Source organism: Archocentrus centrarchus, chromosome 8 (genome assembly GCF_007364275.1).
Source record: "Archocentrus centrarchus isolate MPI-CPG fArcCen1 chromosome 8, fArcCen1, whole genome shotgun sequence".
Classification (NCBI taxonomy): Eukaryota; Metazoa; Chordata; class Actinopteri; order Cichliformes; family Cichlidae; genus Archocentrus; species Archocentrus centrarchus.
The window spans coordinates 3,097,126-3,111,750 of record NC_044353.1 but is presented as its reverse complement, the minus strand read 5'-3'; the positions used below and the strand labels follow the sequence as shown (position 1 = coordinate 3,111,750).

At 42.4% G+C, this 14,625-nt stretch overlaps 1 protein-coding gene across 1 annotated transcript; it reads right to left on the bottom strand.

Annotated features, from left to right (window-relative positions):
* Positions 1 to 702: 702 nt before the first annotated feature.
* LOC115784254 (transmembrane protease serine 9-like) lies at positions 703 to 12,576 on the bottom strand. Its single transcript, XM_030735413.1, has 10 exons — positions 12,522 to 12,576; positions 11,013 to 11,033; positions 10,628 to 10,790; positions 10,150 to 10,418; positions 7,184 to 7,329; positions 6,815 to 7,097; positions 6,528 to 6,699; positions 2,436 to 2,689; positions 2,199 to 2,296; positions 703 to 1,071 (listed from the first exon to the last, which is right to left on the bottom strand). Exons 1-10 carry the CDS (start codon positions 12,574 to 12,576, stop codon positions 703 to 705), a joined length of 1,830 nt encoding a protein of 609 aa, XP_030591273.1.
* Positions 12,577 to 14,625: the final 2,049 nt, after the last annotated feature.

Sequence of the window (14,625 nt, the reverse complement as noted above, 5' to 3'; positions counted from 1 at the left end):
CCCATTCCTTCTAGGTGTCATTCTAACTGTGAGGCAGTGGTGCTAATCACCATGCCACTGTGCTGCCCACATTTATATTCAATTTTTTTTTTTACAATTGTCTGTATTTATATTTATAGTTTCTGTAATATTAATATTCAGATTTATGTTAAATTTGTTATGACTGTTTTGCCCTTTTGCACATTTCAAAGTGATTAAAATAGTTAACTTGTTTGGTAAATGCATTCTCTGCTCATAGTTATAGTAATGGGTGGCTTAGAAGTACAGTGCACAAACAATCAAACATGGATGATATATAGTAATTATTGGCAGTGCTGAGGATGGGTGATTGACAATGGGTGGGGACCCCAAATTGAATTCTGCTTAGGGCCTCATAACACCTTGGCTCTGTACCTACAAGCTCTGGAGGCCAGGAGTCGTCATTTCAAGCTCTCTGATTGGACCCTGGCACCGCAGTGCTGTCTGGGGTGTTTAGTCGACCTCGCCATCAGCTCGTCTTGATGTTTGTGTTGATGATTCATCCTGGAGAAGTTCATGTCTGAATGCCTGATTTAATCCCCTGCACCTTCACCACTCAGCTCTTTGTGGAAAACCAATTAAGGCAAAATCAATTCAGAGATTAGCAGGTACAGATTTAAGTCTGTGAAGTCTCAAAGTGGAGGCTCATTAACATTCATTTGTGTTCATCAAAGTCAGACTTCTCTACAGGAAGAGTTGGAGACACAAGGTGAGACTGAGGAAATGGAGGAACATGAAGATGAGGGAGTGAGCAGAAGGGGACCCACTGGTTTGCAATACAGTTGGGGGTGTGATGGCCATGGTGGTGACATTGGTGGTGTTATTGGGGGTGTTGGTGGTATTGGTGTTGGGTTTGGTTTTAGTGGTGTTGGAAGCTGGAGACAACCATGTTCCTAACGTCTCAGTGAGGAAGGTGTCAAAGCTGCTCACTCTGGTGAAGCTCATCACTGCAGTGTCTCGTCTTTTCCTGGTGGAGGTGCTTCGAGCTGTTAACACGGCCATCTGGAACCAAGACCCGTCCTGCTTACACATCAGCGGGCCGCCAGAATCACCCTGAACAAACAGACGGGAAGGGTCAGTTATTATTAGTTCTTATAATCTTATACACTACACTGCCAAAAGTATTCACTTGCTCATCCAAGTCATTGAATTGAGGTTCTGCTTCTGCAAACATTAGTGAAAGAATTGGTGACTCTCAGGAGCTCAGTGAATTCCAGCATGGTACCGTGATAGGATACCACCTGTGCAACAAGTCCAATTAAGAAATTTCCTCACACTATATATTCCACAGTCAGATATCAGTGGAATTATAACAAAGTGGAAGTGATTGGAAATGATACCAACTCAGTCACAAACTGGTAGGCTACGTAAAATCACAGAGTGGGGTCAGTGGATGCTGAGGGTGATAGTGCTCAGAGGTCACCAACTTTCTGCAACGTCATTCTGTACAGACCTCCAAACTTCATGTGGTCTTCAGATTAACAGTGTGTAGCGAGGGGCTCAACAGTGTGGGGGTGTTTTTCAGGAGTTGGGCTGGGCCCCTTAGTTCCACTGAAAGGAACTCTTGATGCAACTTTGGTGTTGAAGAACTTGACTGTCCTGCACAAAGTCCTGACCTCAACCTGATAGAACACCGCTAATCCTGTTCAGGGTTACAGGGGGTGCTGGAGCCTATCCCAGCTGCCACAGGGTGAAAGACAGGATATTCTATTCTACAGTGTAAAGCATTTAAAATAAAATAAAATTCCAGGGCACTCGCTTTTAAATCACAGTTAATGTGAGCCTCTGACAGCGACTTAAACAGACTTCATGAAGATGCCAGCTCTGATCTATATGTTCCACCAGCAGGAACATGAGGAACACTCCCATTGGTCCTATGGTCAGATAGGCTGACTAACATTAAAACTGGCCAAACTGTGTGGCTTCAGGATGATAGTGAACTCTACAACAAACTTTTCTCCAGCTCCACCTTCAGGCGTGTAATGAACACCAAAACTTCAACATTAGTACTTTTTTTTCATGTTCTGATGTATTTCTGAAGATTAGCAGCACTCAGAAGATGGCAAATGATGAACTGCCCAAATTCATCACATGACTGTATTAAAAGCTTCTGATAAGCAGCTAAGTGCAGAATAAAGATGACATGTGAGCAGAGAGTGAACAGTAATCCAGTCATTTACCTGCTCCAGAGTAAAAGATCCTGTACAGATGTTCTCACTCGATGATGCATTCCCACAATTTACCACAGAGGTCTGAAACTCCTGCAGAACTTGTTCAGCTAAAATGATGAAAAATAAGAAAATTGTGATGTTTGACTAAAAAGACTGAAAGTGCAGTGGTCTGCATGTGTAATCTGAAGAGATGGACTGGTGCAGAGACTGAGCATCACTCTGTCAGCCTTTATGTTGCTGACTCACCCCCTCCTCTTCCAGGACTCCAGCCGGCTGACCAGCACACCGAACCCTCAGAGAAGGTTTGTCCGTTGTCCAAGCAGATAGGCTGGATGTAGTCAGTCAGGGTGGGCCTGGCTGATAGATGGAGAATGGCTATGTTGGTCCCATTTGACTGGCTCAGAGTGATATTTTTCACATTCAGCGTCACCTCAAAGGGGTTGGATCCATTTTGATTCAGACGACCCAACACGACAGTCCACTCAGACGCTACAGAGGAGCTGTGGGAGGAAAGAAACATCAAAACATCCTCATCAGTTTCAAACAAGAGACTCAGCTTCATGGGATCCAGTTTTTACAGATTTGAACCTGGTAACATTCTTGCTTATTGGTTCTTATGAAAGAGGTAAACCTTTAATAAAAAGACCCCCATGCAGAGCAGAGCAACATCCATGACAGCAGGAATGACATTAAGTCAGGAACAGCAGGGAAAGAAGGTGGGTTGTAAAGAGGTTACTGTGGGCAGAATAGAGCCTAATTTATGCTTCTGTATTCAATCTGTGTAGAGCCCATGACGCCAGAGCCTTTGCCAGCATTTATACATTTGCATGTATTGTAGTTCACCAAACTACCAGTTAGTGGTGAAGTTTCTCTCTTGGAGAATTTGAATAGACCTGTTGTTTCATCACTCCAGAGAACATGTCTCCACTAGGGCTGCAAGTAAAGATTATTTTGGTAGTTGAATAATCTGTGAATTTTTTTAATCGATTAGTCAATTACTCAACAATTACTTCAATCTTACCTCACCAGTTCTCTTCTCACAATTAAAATAATGACCCATAAAAATACAAGTTTGAAACTAATCAAATGTATTTTTAACATTAATGTGACCATCATAATAAATATCAAATAAACAATGCATATTAAAGTGAATGCAACTTTTATTTTTACATAAAAATATAATGTGCAAATAAAAAGTTCAAATAAGTTCAAATCAAAAAGATTTTCATAGGAGACAATGTAGCTGCTCCTATTGTCCTTCACTCGTTAGCTAACATCAATGAAATGGCGGTGCTTAGCAAACATCATCATGAGAGCTTGTTTCCAACAGGTAAACTGACAGAAACATTACTGTACAAACATTAACAGGTATCTACGACGCATTGACGTACCCATCCAGATCTGACGTCACAGCTCCAGGGTGCCGGCGTTTTAAATGCGTTTTAAATTGCAGCCACAGAATCACATGATAAGGAGTACAAAATAAATGGATGGGTTAGAAAGTATGACGCTTCGATGTTGAAATTCCACGTCGACTAATTTTTGTAGTCAACGCCATCGATTACGTTGATTAATCGTTGCATGCCTAATCTCCACTGCTTTAGAGTCCAATGGTGGCCTGCTTTACACGCCTGCTTGGTGATGAGGGAAGTGGAAACAGGTGGGAAACACAGTGGAAACAAATTGGGAATGACGAGAAAGTGGAAGCCAAACTAGATACAAAGAACAAAAGACCAAAGACCACTAAAGTAAAACAGGAAGTAACAGATAACAGACTCACATGTGCAAACTTGACAGCAATGAAAGACAATCACAGAGTAAAGACTGAAGGAACAGAATGGAAGTACAAAGGGAACTAACAAGCCTATAATCAACAAAAGCCAGGCATGGACCAGGGCACCAGAGGTGGCAAAAGTACTGACATTCTGTACTTAAGTAGAAGTACAAGTACTTATGTTAAAAAATACTTTAGTAAAAGTCGAAGTACTGGTTCAACTTCTCTACTTAAGTAAAAGTAAAAAAGTACAGGCTCTGAAATGTACTCAAAGTAAGAAAGTAAAAGTAGTTCTTTGGAGGATGTTTCTACAAGCTATTTTTGTGTAAAGCTAACTGAACCTCATTATATATTATTGTAATAATATAAAATAATATTACATGAGAATACAAACGTTATTCCAATCTAAATTTTAATTCTAATGAATGCACTCAGCTTGAATCTGTTATGTAGGACACAAACTGTGAAAGGGAATTTAAACACAGCTCTGTTCTCTGTGTCCTCCATAGTAGAGGGTGACTGTGCCTCCACCTAAACACCAACATGAGGATACTCAGGGGTTACAGTGGGATTCAGAAGGTGGAGGAACACTAAGATCAGCTGTAGTGGCTCTGCATGGGGAGAAGAATCACAGCTTTCTATTGTAGCTGCAGTAAATGATGTTGGTGTGCAGGCTGTGATCAGCTGACCTGCTGCTGCTGCTCTGAGGTTTACTGCTCTGTGTGGATGAACTCACAAAGATGTAACCCAGTATTTCACAGCTATCTGAGCTGATCTCCATCCCCTACACTGACAGCATACAGGCTGCATAAATGTTGGACTCAGTGAATGAATCTCAGCATCAGCAGCTTTGATTCAAACTCATCTCTGCTGCACTGATGTAACCTGTAACTCTGACCATGAACACAAACACTGTGCTCCAGTCCAACACAGAGCTTTACTGTAAATACAGTACAACAAGCTAACCTAAACTGCAGTATTTTCATAGAATCTTTGAATTACACAACGTCAGCATACTTCAGTTTATTTTCCAGTCCTTACCTTTAAATCTAACCTCTCTCCTTCCTCTTTCTCCATCTCTGAGTGAACTTCTCTCTCTTTGCTCTCCCTGAAATACAGCAGCTCTTCTTTTAGCTAGCTGTGTAACAAACTGCACACACTTTGTGTGTTTGCTGATATTTGTTGAGCATTTAGAAACGCTGCATTTACCTGCCACACGTTACTCCCTTCATGCTCGCTCCTCTTCAGTAGCGCTAGCTAAGCTGTTTATGTGCCGCAGCGCAACTTACGGACTCGGTCCGGCCCGCTGTAACCCCTGATTATAGCGCTATAAATGATACATTAATTATATGGGTTTGCGTATTTAATCCCTTTGTACGAGATAAGCCCCGATGATGGAGGATACGCAGTACGATTGTCTCTTATATGTTATTATTCCTCCGTTTAGGCTCAGATCGTTTGATGTTTGACGGCGCACTGACCGGAAATGCAAACTTCTCTCTGACGTGTTAAAAAGTAACGAGTCTGTTTGAAAATGTAAGAAGTAGAAAGTACAGATACTTGTGTAAAAATGTAGGGAGTAAAAGTAAAAAGTAGTCAGAAAAATAAATACTTAAGTAAAGTACAGATACCTGAAAAATCTACTTAAGTACAGTAACGAAGTATTTGTACTTCGTTACTTCCCACCTCTGCAGGGCACCAAACAGAAAAACTCAAAATCACAAATCCTGAGTAAGAAACCTCGGTCCATGACACACACAGTGAATCCACTGAGCTCCCGAGAGCGACCCATTCTTTTCTTTCTGATTGACTGACTGAAAATATTTCACTCAGAGGCATTCGATGAAATTATGGTTCAGTGAGGGTAGCACACTGAACCATATTCCATTGGGATTCCTTGGATCTTCCTGCAGAGATCTCTGTTGTCGATGGAGGGGGTGTACAAAATACGTGGAAGTGTCTGAAGCTTGAAAAAGGTGACTGGAAAAGGCAGGACTGAAGAAGCCTTTTGGATGAGAGGTGAAATGTTGTCAGTAAACTTAAAGAAGTCCAGTCACCTCTTTTCAAGCTCCAGAGGCTACCATGACCTGGACGACTAAGAACCTAAACAGACAAAATATGTGGTACAACCGGTCCATGAGCCACTTTTGCTTGTGCTGTTTTTGGTCTGTCAACCTGGCGTGGACAAGAATAAAGTTTTGATATACAAAGACCTGAGTGTTAAAAACAACAAAAAGTGTACACTGTGATTTTTTAATTTTTTATCTTTGATGTTTTCCCTCCTGGTTCTCCCAATCCTCCTGAACTCTGCTGTTGATTCATTCCCACTTGACAACCTGTCATTAATCAACTGACACACAGCGTCATCCATGTCGAGCACTGTGCAGTTGGAATTTTGGAGGACTGTACATCTGCGATGGGTTTCAACCCTTTTCCGAACGCTGTCTGTATGGAAAGTCACAAGCAAATAAACACAGTTGCAGTACCATAAACTGGGCATCAGAGTCCCCAGAGAATGAACTGTATCATCATCTGTTCAAACTTCAACCTCTGCTGCAACTCACCTTGAGAAACAGTTGGCGTTGCTCAGCACTGAGTCCACGGCCACCAGAGTCCCACCGCACACGTGCCTTCCATTCTTCTGTAGGCTCGCCATCCACGGCCACATGCCGGCTGTTGGCACTGAAGTTCCTCCCAAAATATGAAAATTCCTTGGAGCTTGCCCACAGACTAATGCTGAAAAGAAAATCCAGAGGTAGACACAAAGAAATGTTAAAAACTTGGACCACATCAGTTCAAGTTCAGGTTGTTAAGAATAGACTTATAAAGTGCTGACATGACGGGCACTCACGTTGGGGAGGGGTTAGAGGCAGCGTGACTGTTGTAGTGATGGTTGTCAGTGGTGGCAGTCCTGTGCAGGAGACACTCAGGTCACTGTCTGTCCCACTAGATGTGAATGTGATGAAGCCCGGCTGGTTGGAGGTGATCTGGCTGTTGATCCAGGTCTGGTACCAGGATACTCTGGTGTAGACTCCTGGGAAATTCGGCGAGGCACAACCTTCCCCAAAACTGACGATTCCCGCCTGAATCCAGCGACTGTTCTGCTTGATCACCAATGGACCTCCTGAATCCCCCTTTGAGAGCAGAAACATTTAGTGTTAGCTGAGGAGAAGAATCTTTGCAGAAGGTAAAAGTCTGCCAAACAGGTAAAAATGATCACCTGACAGGAGTCCTTTCCTCCTACAGATAACCCGGCACAGACCATGTTGTCAGTGATTGATATCACTCCATAGTTACAGTTACACTTCCTGTTCCCCACAATGGGAACCTCCACCTCCATCAGGTTTTGTGGGGAAGGAAGGGACACTAAGGGAGCAAAATATCAGTTCAAAAAGTGCAATTTTCACGGGTCATATCAGCATGTGTGATAGTTGGCTGGTCAAATCATGTTATGGCATATGAAATGCTTCCTTTTTACCTACATTTTGTACCAGGATTATCTTCTCGACATTATTTCTTTTGTATGAAAATAACTTTCTTTGAAATGGCAAAACAACACTGGCATTCACATGTCAAGAAGACAAGTGGAAAGATTATAAATGAAAAATGGCATAAAACATAGAGATCCAGGCACTCAGGGCAGGTTTAGAAAAGTAGTAAAAGACCTTTATTTTATTTTACTGGGCTAAAGACATTAAAAAAAAAAAAACATCAGATTGTGACTTGTTCAGGCTGAAGATGGAGCAAACCAATATAATCCAGACTCTTCTGGTTAAGTAAAAGTTAAATCAATTAAAAAAAAAAAATCAGGTAATTTTAGTTCCCAAAGAAATTTTTTTAACTCCCTTGAAGGGTCTGGATCACAGAGGGTCTCAGTTTATTTGTGTCATTTCCTGTTCAGATTGTGAGATAATTTTTTTTTGGCATATGATTGCATGCTCCTTTTACTCGCCTCAGCTTCAGAGGGCAACATCGACATTGCTGTGACACTACTTTTATTCTGTATTCACAGTATAAATGTGACATTTTGCATGGCTTCATTAAATATAGTAAAGTTATTGTCCAAAAAACATCAGCTGATTGTGAGGGGGTCAGGTAAAAGTGACTCACTTTACAGATCATTGCAGGTAATGATTAGAATGAACATTTTGGCTCCTTAAAAATATTCTGAGACTAAAGTTTCAGGTACTCAGGGGGCCAGGATTTAAAGATGGGGGTGATGTGATGGTGTTTCTCTGCTGTGAGTTCGATGTTGTTCAGCTGACTGATAACTGGTGACAGTGGCTGTAGCTCAGTAGGTAGAGCAGGTCACCTACTGATTGGAAGGTCAGTGGTTCAATTCCTGGCTACTGCAGGCTGCATGCCAATGTATCCTTGGGCAAGATACTTAACCCCAAGTTGCTCTCCGACCGTTCTGTCGGAGTATGAATGTGTGTGAATGTTAAATAATTAAAAGCACTTAGCTTAATTAATTAATCATGGAAGTGCTTGTATGAATGGGTGTGCATGGGTAAATGTAAAACGTGTTGTGTAAGTGCTTTGAGTGCTCATATCTGAGTAGAAAAGCGCTATATAAGAACTAGTCCATTTACCATTTACCAAATGCAGAGAAAAGTGCAGGAATATGGCAAAGGCAGTAAAAACACTAAAATTAAATATGTGATTTGTAAATGAGGAGAAAAATTCTAGAAAGTCAATCACATTGAAATGAGACTTTCATTCAATGTGAAACTGCAGCAACAAAAAAGATGAAATACTGCACCTTTGTATAACTTCAGAGGTGCAGTGCTGCATGAGTGCAGTGGAAAAACAGAGAAAATATTCACAGTTAGCTTTACGGTTGAAATTCATTTGTGACTTGAAGACTATTTCATGAAAAATTGGAAGATTAATGTCTGACTCTTACAATAAATAATACTGACTTTCATAAACACCTAGCATTCTGCGGGCAGGGGCAGCTAGAGCCCAGCAAAATCCTCAACCTCATGGAGCTACAGTGGATCCTCATTAATGGAGACAGCTGTACGCCCTGCAGAGGGTTCAAGGAAGCTTAGAACCCTCTGCAGGGCGTACAGTCATCCACAGTCGTCTGGGTTGTCAGAGTCCTCAGGGTCACAATCCTTGTTGCCAGCCACTGTTGGTGTCTCGTTACCTTTTTCAATGTCAGCCTTCTGCAATGTCAATTGAGGCTCTTCGCTGCCGACCACCACAAGTATTCCATCACCCTTGCCCTTGTCAGCCACCAGAGGTGCCCCAGAGACCACCTGCCAAGGCTCCGGAGGGCCTTCGCTGTGGCACCATTGCCGGCCTCGTGAACTGCCTCACCCACGCCACTGGCCCCGCAGCCAGTCACCTGATCTGCCTTGTCCACGCCGCTGGCCACCCAACCCGTGACCTGAACTGCTTTGTCTTTGCCGCCAGCCACCCGGCCAACATCCAGAGCTGCTCCGCCTTGGCCACTAGGCTCCTGGTCTGCCCCAAGAACTGCTTGGTTTTCCCTGATTTTGTCCATGGTCGGACAGACCACCAGAACTTAGAAACTGCTTAGACACGGTTTTGTTTTGGTCCCTCCACCCACCCCTGTTCAGATTTTTGTTTTACAGACATCAGGAGCTGGCCCTCAACCCTTTATTTATCAAGGGCTACTGGTGGGACCATGGGAAATCAACATCAGAAGTTGCACCATTCTTGGCTTCTGGCAATAATCACCATAATAACATTGTGTTGGGTGTGAAGGTGTAGGAGTGTGGGTGCAATTTTTTCACCTTTTTTAAACTGTCTGAATTTTTCCAATAGGACAAATGGTCGGGTCTCTGTACCCATCTCTTAGTTGGGTTCAGAGACCTCCTGAAACCATCTGTGCTTTCAGCCAGTCAATTATTAATCATGAAACAAGCAGCCAAGCTGAGTTTGTGTGCCTCCTCTGAAGATGCAGCCTGCTTCCTTTCATCTAGTGACATCATTAAAAAGATTTTAGTAAAGCTCAAATCTGTTTGTTCTCACTGATAATTTTCTGTTGAAGGCTGAACTCAGTGTGTTTGCAGTCATCAGACTCTGGTTTATGAAACTTTAGCTTTCAGGAGAATTTTGCTGCTCTAAATATTTCTGAGATGTCTGAGAACACAGTTGTTTCCTGCATTGTAGTCTTCATTTCTCTGAAAGTAATCAGGTGTCTTTATGACCCACCTCCACTTCCAGTATCGCCCCAGCCGGTGACCCAGGTGTTAGTGCCACTGTAGAAGGTGCTGCCTGAGGCTGCCAGGCAGACGGGAGCAATGTAGGGAGTGAAATTCACCGGTGAGGAGAGCTTCAGGAGGGCGATGTCATTGTCAGAGGTAACGGAGTTGTAGTTGGGATGTTTGATGATCTGTGTTACTGTCCGAGACACTTCATTGCGGTTGTATCCCTGCAGACTCTGAAGGCCCAGATACACAGTCACATCACTTGCAGTGATACTGGGATCATCAAAGACACAAAAACAGTGCAGAAATGATAAATGATCATTTAAATATAAAATGATTGGGTACAGTGATGTTAGAGGCCCTGTTAAAGATTCATCCTGGGACCCTCAGAGAGGTCCTGCCCTCCAGATTGGGATCTTTGGCCTTTCATAGTTTCTTCATAGAGCAAATCTTTCTTTTTTTTTTCTAATCTTGTTGCTCACCTCTTGAAGCAGTGAGCAGCACACAGCACCCACTGATTGTTAATGAGGGATCCTCCACAGAAGTGACCATCAGAATCTTGCAGACTGACCTGCCAGGGCCAGCTGCCAGGAGGGGCGGCCTGTCCTCCTACAATCCTGGTGTTCAGACTCGCCTGACCGCAAACTGACAGACATTAAAACACAGAGTGAGCATCACTGCATGACCTGTAAACTCTCAGCATTACAAACTGCTGAGTGAGGACACAGTGATCCTGGGAGTAACAGCAGGAAAACCACTCTGATTTCAGGAATTCACTGCTCCTTTACATTCTTTTACTTTGGGAAAACGCAGGAATTTCTATTCCACATAAATGATTCTTTAAAAATAAAATAAACTTTATCTTACCATCCAGCTGTGATTTAGACTCTGGGGAAAAAACAAAACAAAAAAAACAGAAAAATATTTTAAAACAATAAATCTCCATTTATCTTTTTGGGGAATTTTTTACTACTTTCATCATCGATACTTTCTTCACTCATCCAACATATACATATACTGTCTGGGACTTTACTATATACTGTAAGAGCCACTCTTCCACTGCTAGAAGGGACTCCTCCATTATCACAATATTTCACACTGCTTTCCCCACTGTCAGCTGCCAGTGTTGCTCTCACAGGCCGCTGTTACTTTCATTTATCAATATATGTAGGGGTATATCTACTTTTATTATTCACTTATGTATTTGTACTGTCACTATTTTTTACTTTTATTACTAGCTGATACTATTTTTATACCTTATATCGCTTTCACACTAGTATGTGTGGTGATTATTTTCATATCCTAGGTACCAGACGCTCTCTTCTGGCTTTTCTCTTTCCTGTCCTCTTTTTCTTCCTGTTTCTGCATCTTTCTCTGCCTCTCTGTTTCCCTCCTTCTCTCTTCCTCTCTTCTCTGTGTGCATCTTAGTCTCAGCTATGTTACTGTCTGTATTCTGGTTTTTGTATGTGTTCTGTGTAACTAATAGGTCTAATAAACAGCCTGCACCGGAACCTGCTCAACCCAGTGAGTTTCTGGACAGACCCTAAAAAATGTCACCGACAATCTTTCTGTGGTTAGTTCACTGTCTGTAATAATGGTGGGAAAGTTGACTGTCTGTGCTTAGCTGGAAGCAAGGCTCTGAAAAATGAAGCCCAAGCTGCAGTTCCTCTACTGTCCAGCAGAGGCTCCAGCAGAAGACTCCCATATTAAAATGTCCAAGAATTCCTAACATACCATGTTTCTCTACACCAGGGGTGGGCAAACTTTTGGCTCTGGGGCCACACTGGCTTTTTGAAATTTGACAGACGGAGTGGGCCAGCACCAGATGCATACATTTCAAACATAAACATAAAAAAATCATTACAGTGTCAATACTTAAATTTACTTTTAGTGGGAACAGTGTTGTTTTTGCCAGTGCATCAAAGTCTGGTGTTAGTGTTGTTGTAGCAAATCTCAGAATCCTCAACATCAGTCCTAATTATGATATGATTTCATTTTGGCAATTCTGTACCAATCTTCAGCGGGCCGGATTAAAAAGATTAACAGTGTGTGTGTGTGTGTGTGTGTTATTAACATCATATCATCTGCAAATACATGAAGTTTAATTTCTGAAAGTATCTTCCAGACTAAACTTGGGATAATTGGCTACACATGATATCAACAGCATGAAGAGCAGTTGTGTCTCTCAGCTGATGATCACATGTGAGTAAACCATCATTTCACCTGTTTTAGCCTCATAACCAAGCTGCAGGTGGCTCTACAATAAGCCATGAGTCCTGTCCTGATGATCTACATGTGGGTTTAGATACAGAGTCCACTGTTTTAACCCTGTGAGCCGTACCTGATGCAGGTGTGTGCAGTGAGCGGGGCTCTTACCTTGGGTCAGCAGCATCAGCACAGCAGCCAAACAGATCACTTTGTAGAAAGCCATGACTGGAACATCTAAACTGCCAGACCTGCTGCAGCATAAATACCCTTCCTCTCTCCTCCCCCTCGCTGTCTCCACTAAAACACACCTGTCCAACGACACGCCCAACACTTCACTGCAGATCAGCTCATCCTCCTCACATCAGACCTGCCAGGTTAAACATGAGTTCAGCTTTCAGACAGCACTGAACTTTTTCTTAATTAGTAACTTTTTAGGATTAATTATTAATTTTACATCAGGAAACCAAAGCCTGCTGTGCTGTGTTTACCTGAGGACCTGTTCTCAGATTTATTTACAGTTTCATCCAATAAACTGTTCCCCTCAGCAGGATTTCATTTACTTCACAAACTGCAGGCCAAGTAAGATCCAGGGGGAGTGTGCAACGTTAAGATATCAGAGAGCGAAGGAGGTGCCAAATAAACAATAAAACATCAGTGCAAGAACTGACAGGCCAAAAGACTTCCATTAGAAGTCTTTTGGCCATCAGCACTGAAGTAAGCAGGTTGTGTTTGTGCTGTGTGATTCAGCCAGAGGTTAAAGAGGAAACATCCAACACTGATCTGTTCGGTATCAGTGAAACCAATTCATTTTCAGCCTTCGTTTACTTCCACTGACAGCAGGACTGAGACAACGAGGTGTGTCAGCAAGAAAACTGCTGTGTGTCCAGAAACTGGCCAAACTGCATCAAATGAATTAACAAATTCCAGACATTATCAGTTACACAACAAGGCAGTCTTGTTTCTGCATGTGTGCGTCTCTGTGGGGAAAGGTGGGGGGGGGGGGGGGTTACACTTACTCTGCACATGCTCAGTAGGACTCTGTCACTGCCTGTGGGAGAAGAGCAGAGTTGCTTCACTGCAGAAACTCTCACAGACAAAACTGATTTTCTCATAAAAATGATGAGATTTTTGGATCAACAATATTTTTCTTCTGCTGCTGAAAGTTGGAATGAATGGAAATTTAAATATAAACCAGTTTTATCTGCAGGTTATTTGTTAAGAAATGAACAGCCTATCTATGCTCATATAGCTGCTGATAGCTACAATACATGATTGTAACATGTGTGTCAAATTGGAGGCAACTGTAACAGAATTGATGACATCTTTACTGTTAGACAGTAGAAATGTTTTACTAAATTTAAAATAGCATTTAAAAATAAAAATACACCTGTTTCATAACATATTTCATACATATAAAAGATGGTTAGCGCTTCGAGGGCTGCGCTCTGCTCAGTGGGGCAGATTAAGTCAATATTCCACAGGAATCTTTCACTTGATGATACAAGAACCAAATTTGGTGAAAGGGAAGTAAATCAGTGAAAATCCAAGATGGCCACCAGTTTTCAAGATGGCGGCTATTACATGATGGCAGATATTGCATTAAGTTGAAGGGCAGCATCCACGATCATTCATTCAAATGCTTTTTCATAAGAGTAATGTCAAAGCATAACCTGAGCACACTGTGAGAGCACAGGGTCAGTGTTGACTTGTAGTGTACCAGCTGTAGTTGTAGTTTACTAACTGTTGTATTGGGTACTTGCTGTAGTCTGTAGTATACTTGAGTGTCCCGAATGCTAACTACAAGAAAGGGTGAGACATACTTCTGGCATCTGAAAAAAAGACGTTGGTCCGGTCTTGTCAGGAGCATCGTCCTGCACGATGCCATCATTCTCACCAAAGCTGCAAAGATACTGCGCGGGCACATGGTCGAACACAAGTCTAATTTTGAGGGCAGTCTTCATGAGAGTTGAGTGTTTGATTCCTTGCCTCCAGCTTTGCTTCAGTTTGGGGCACAAGATCTCAGCTGAGGTTTGGAGTGACTAAGACTGATGGCTCAGCTCCTTCAATACGACTGCTTTGCCCAGTACAAACAAGGTGCTGCCACACAGAAGCATTCCAGAGACAGAGAACCCTCATTTCTGCTCCACGTGGTCTATACATGTCTGTTCATGCTAAGACCAGAAAGAGCCACCATGTGGAAATGCTTCATCACCATCCTCCTGACCATGAGGATAACACTATCTCAATCTTACATCTACAACTGCAACATTTC

Excerpts from the sequence above, each read along its gene's own strand:
- LOC115784254 (XM_030735413.1), bottom strand. The coding sequence starts at position 12,576 with ATGGCTTTCTACAAAGTGATCTGTTTGGCTGCTGTGCTGATGCTGCTG. Across the intron at positions 10,791-11,012 it reads GTCTAAATCACAGCTGGATG|TTTGCGGTCAGGCGAGTCTG; the intron begins GTAAGATAAAGT and ends AATGTCTGTCAG. Across the intron at positions 7,098-7,183 it reads GAGGAAAGGACTCCTGTCAG|GGGGATTCAGGAGGTCCATT; the intron begins GTGATCATTTTT and ends CTGCTCTCAAAG.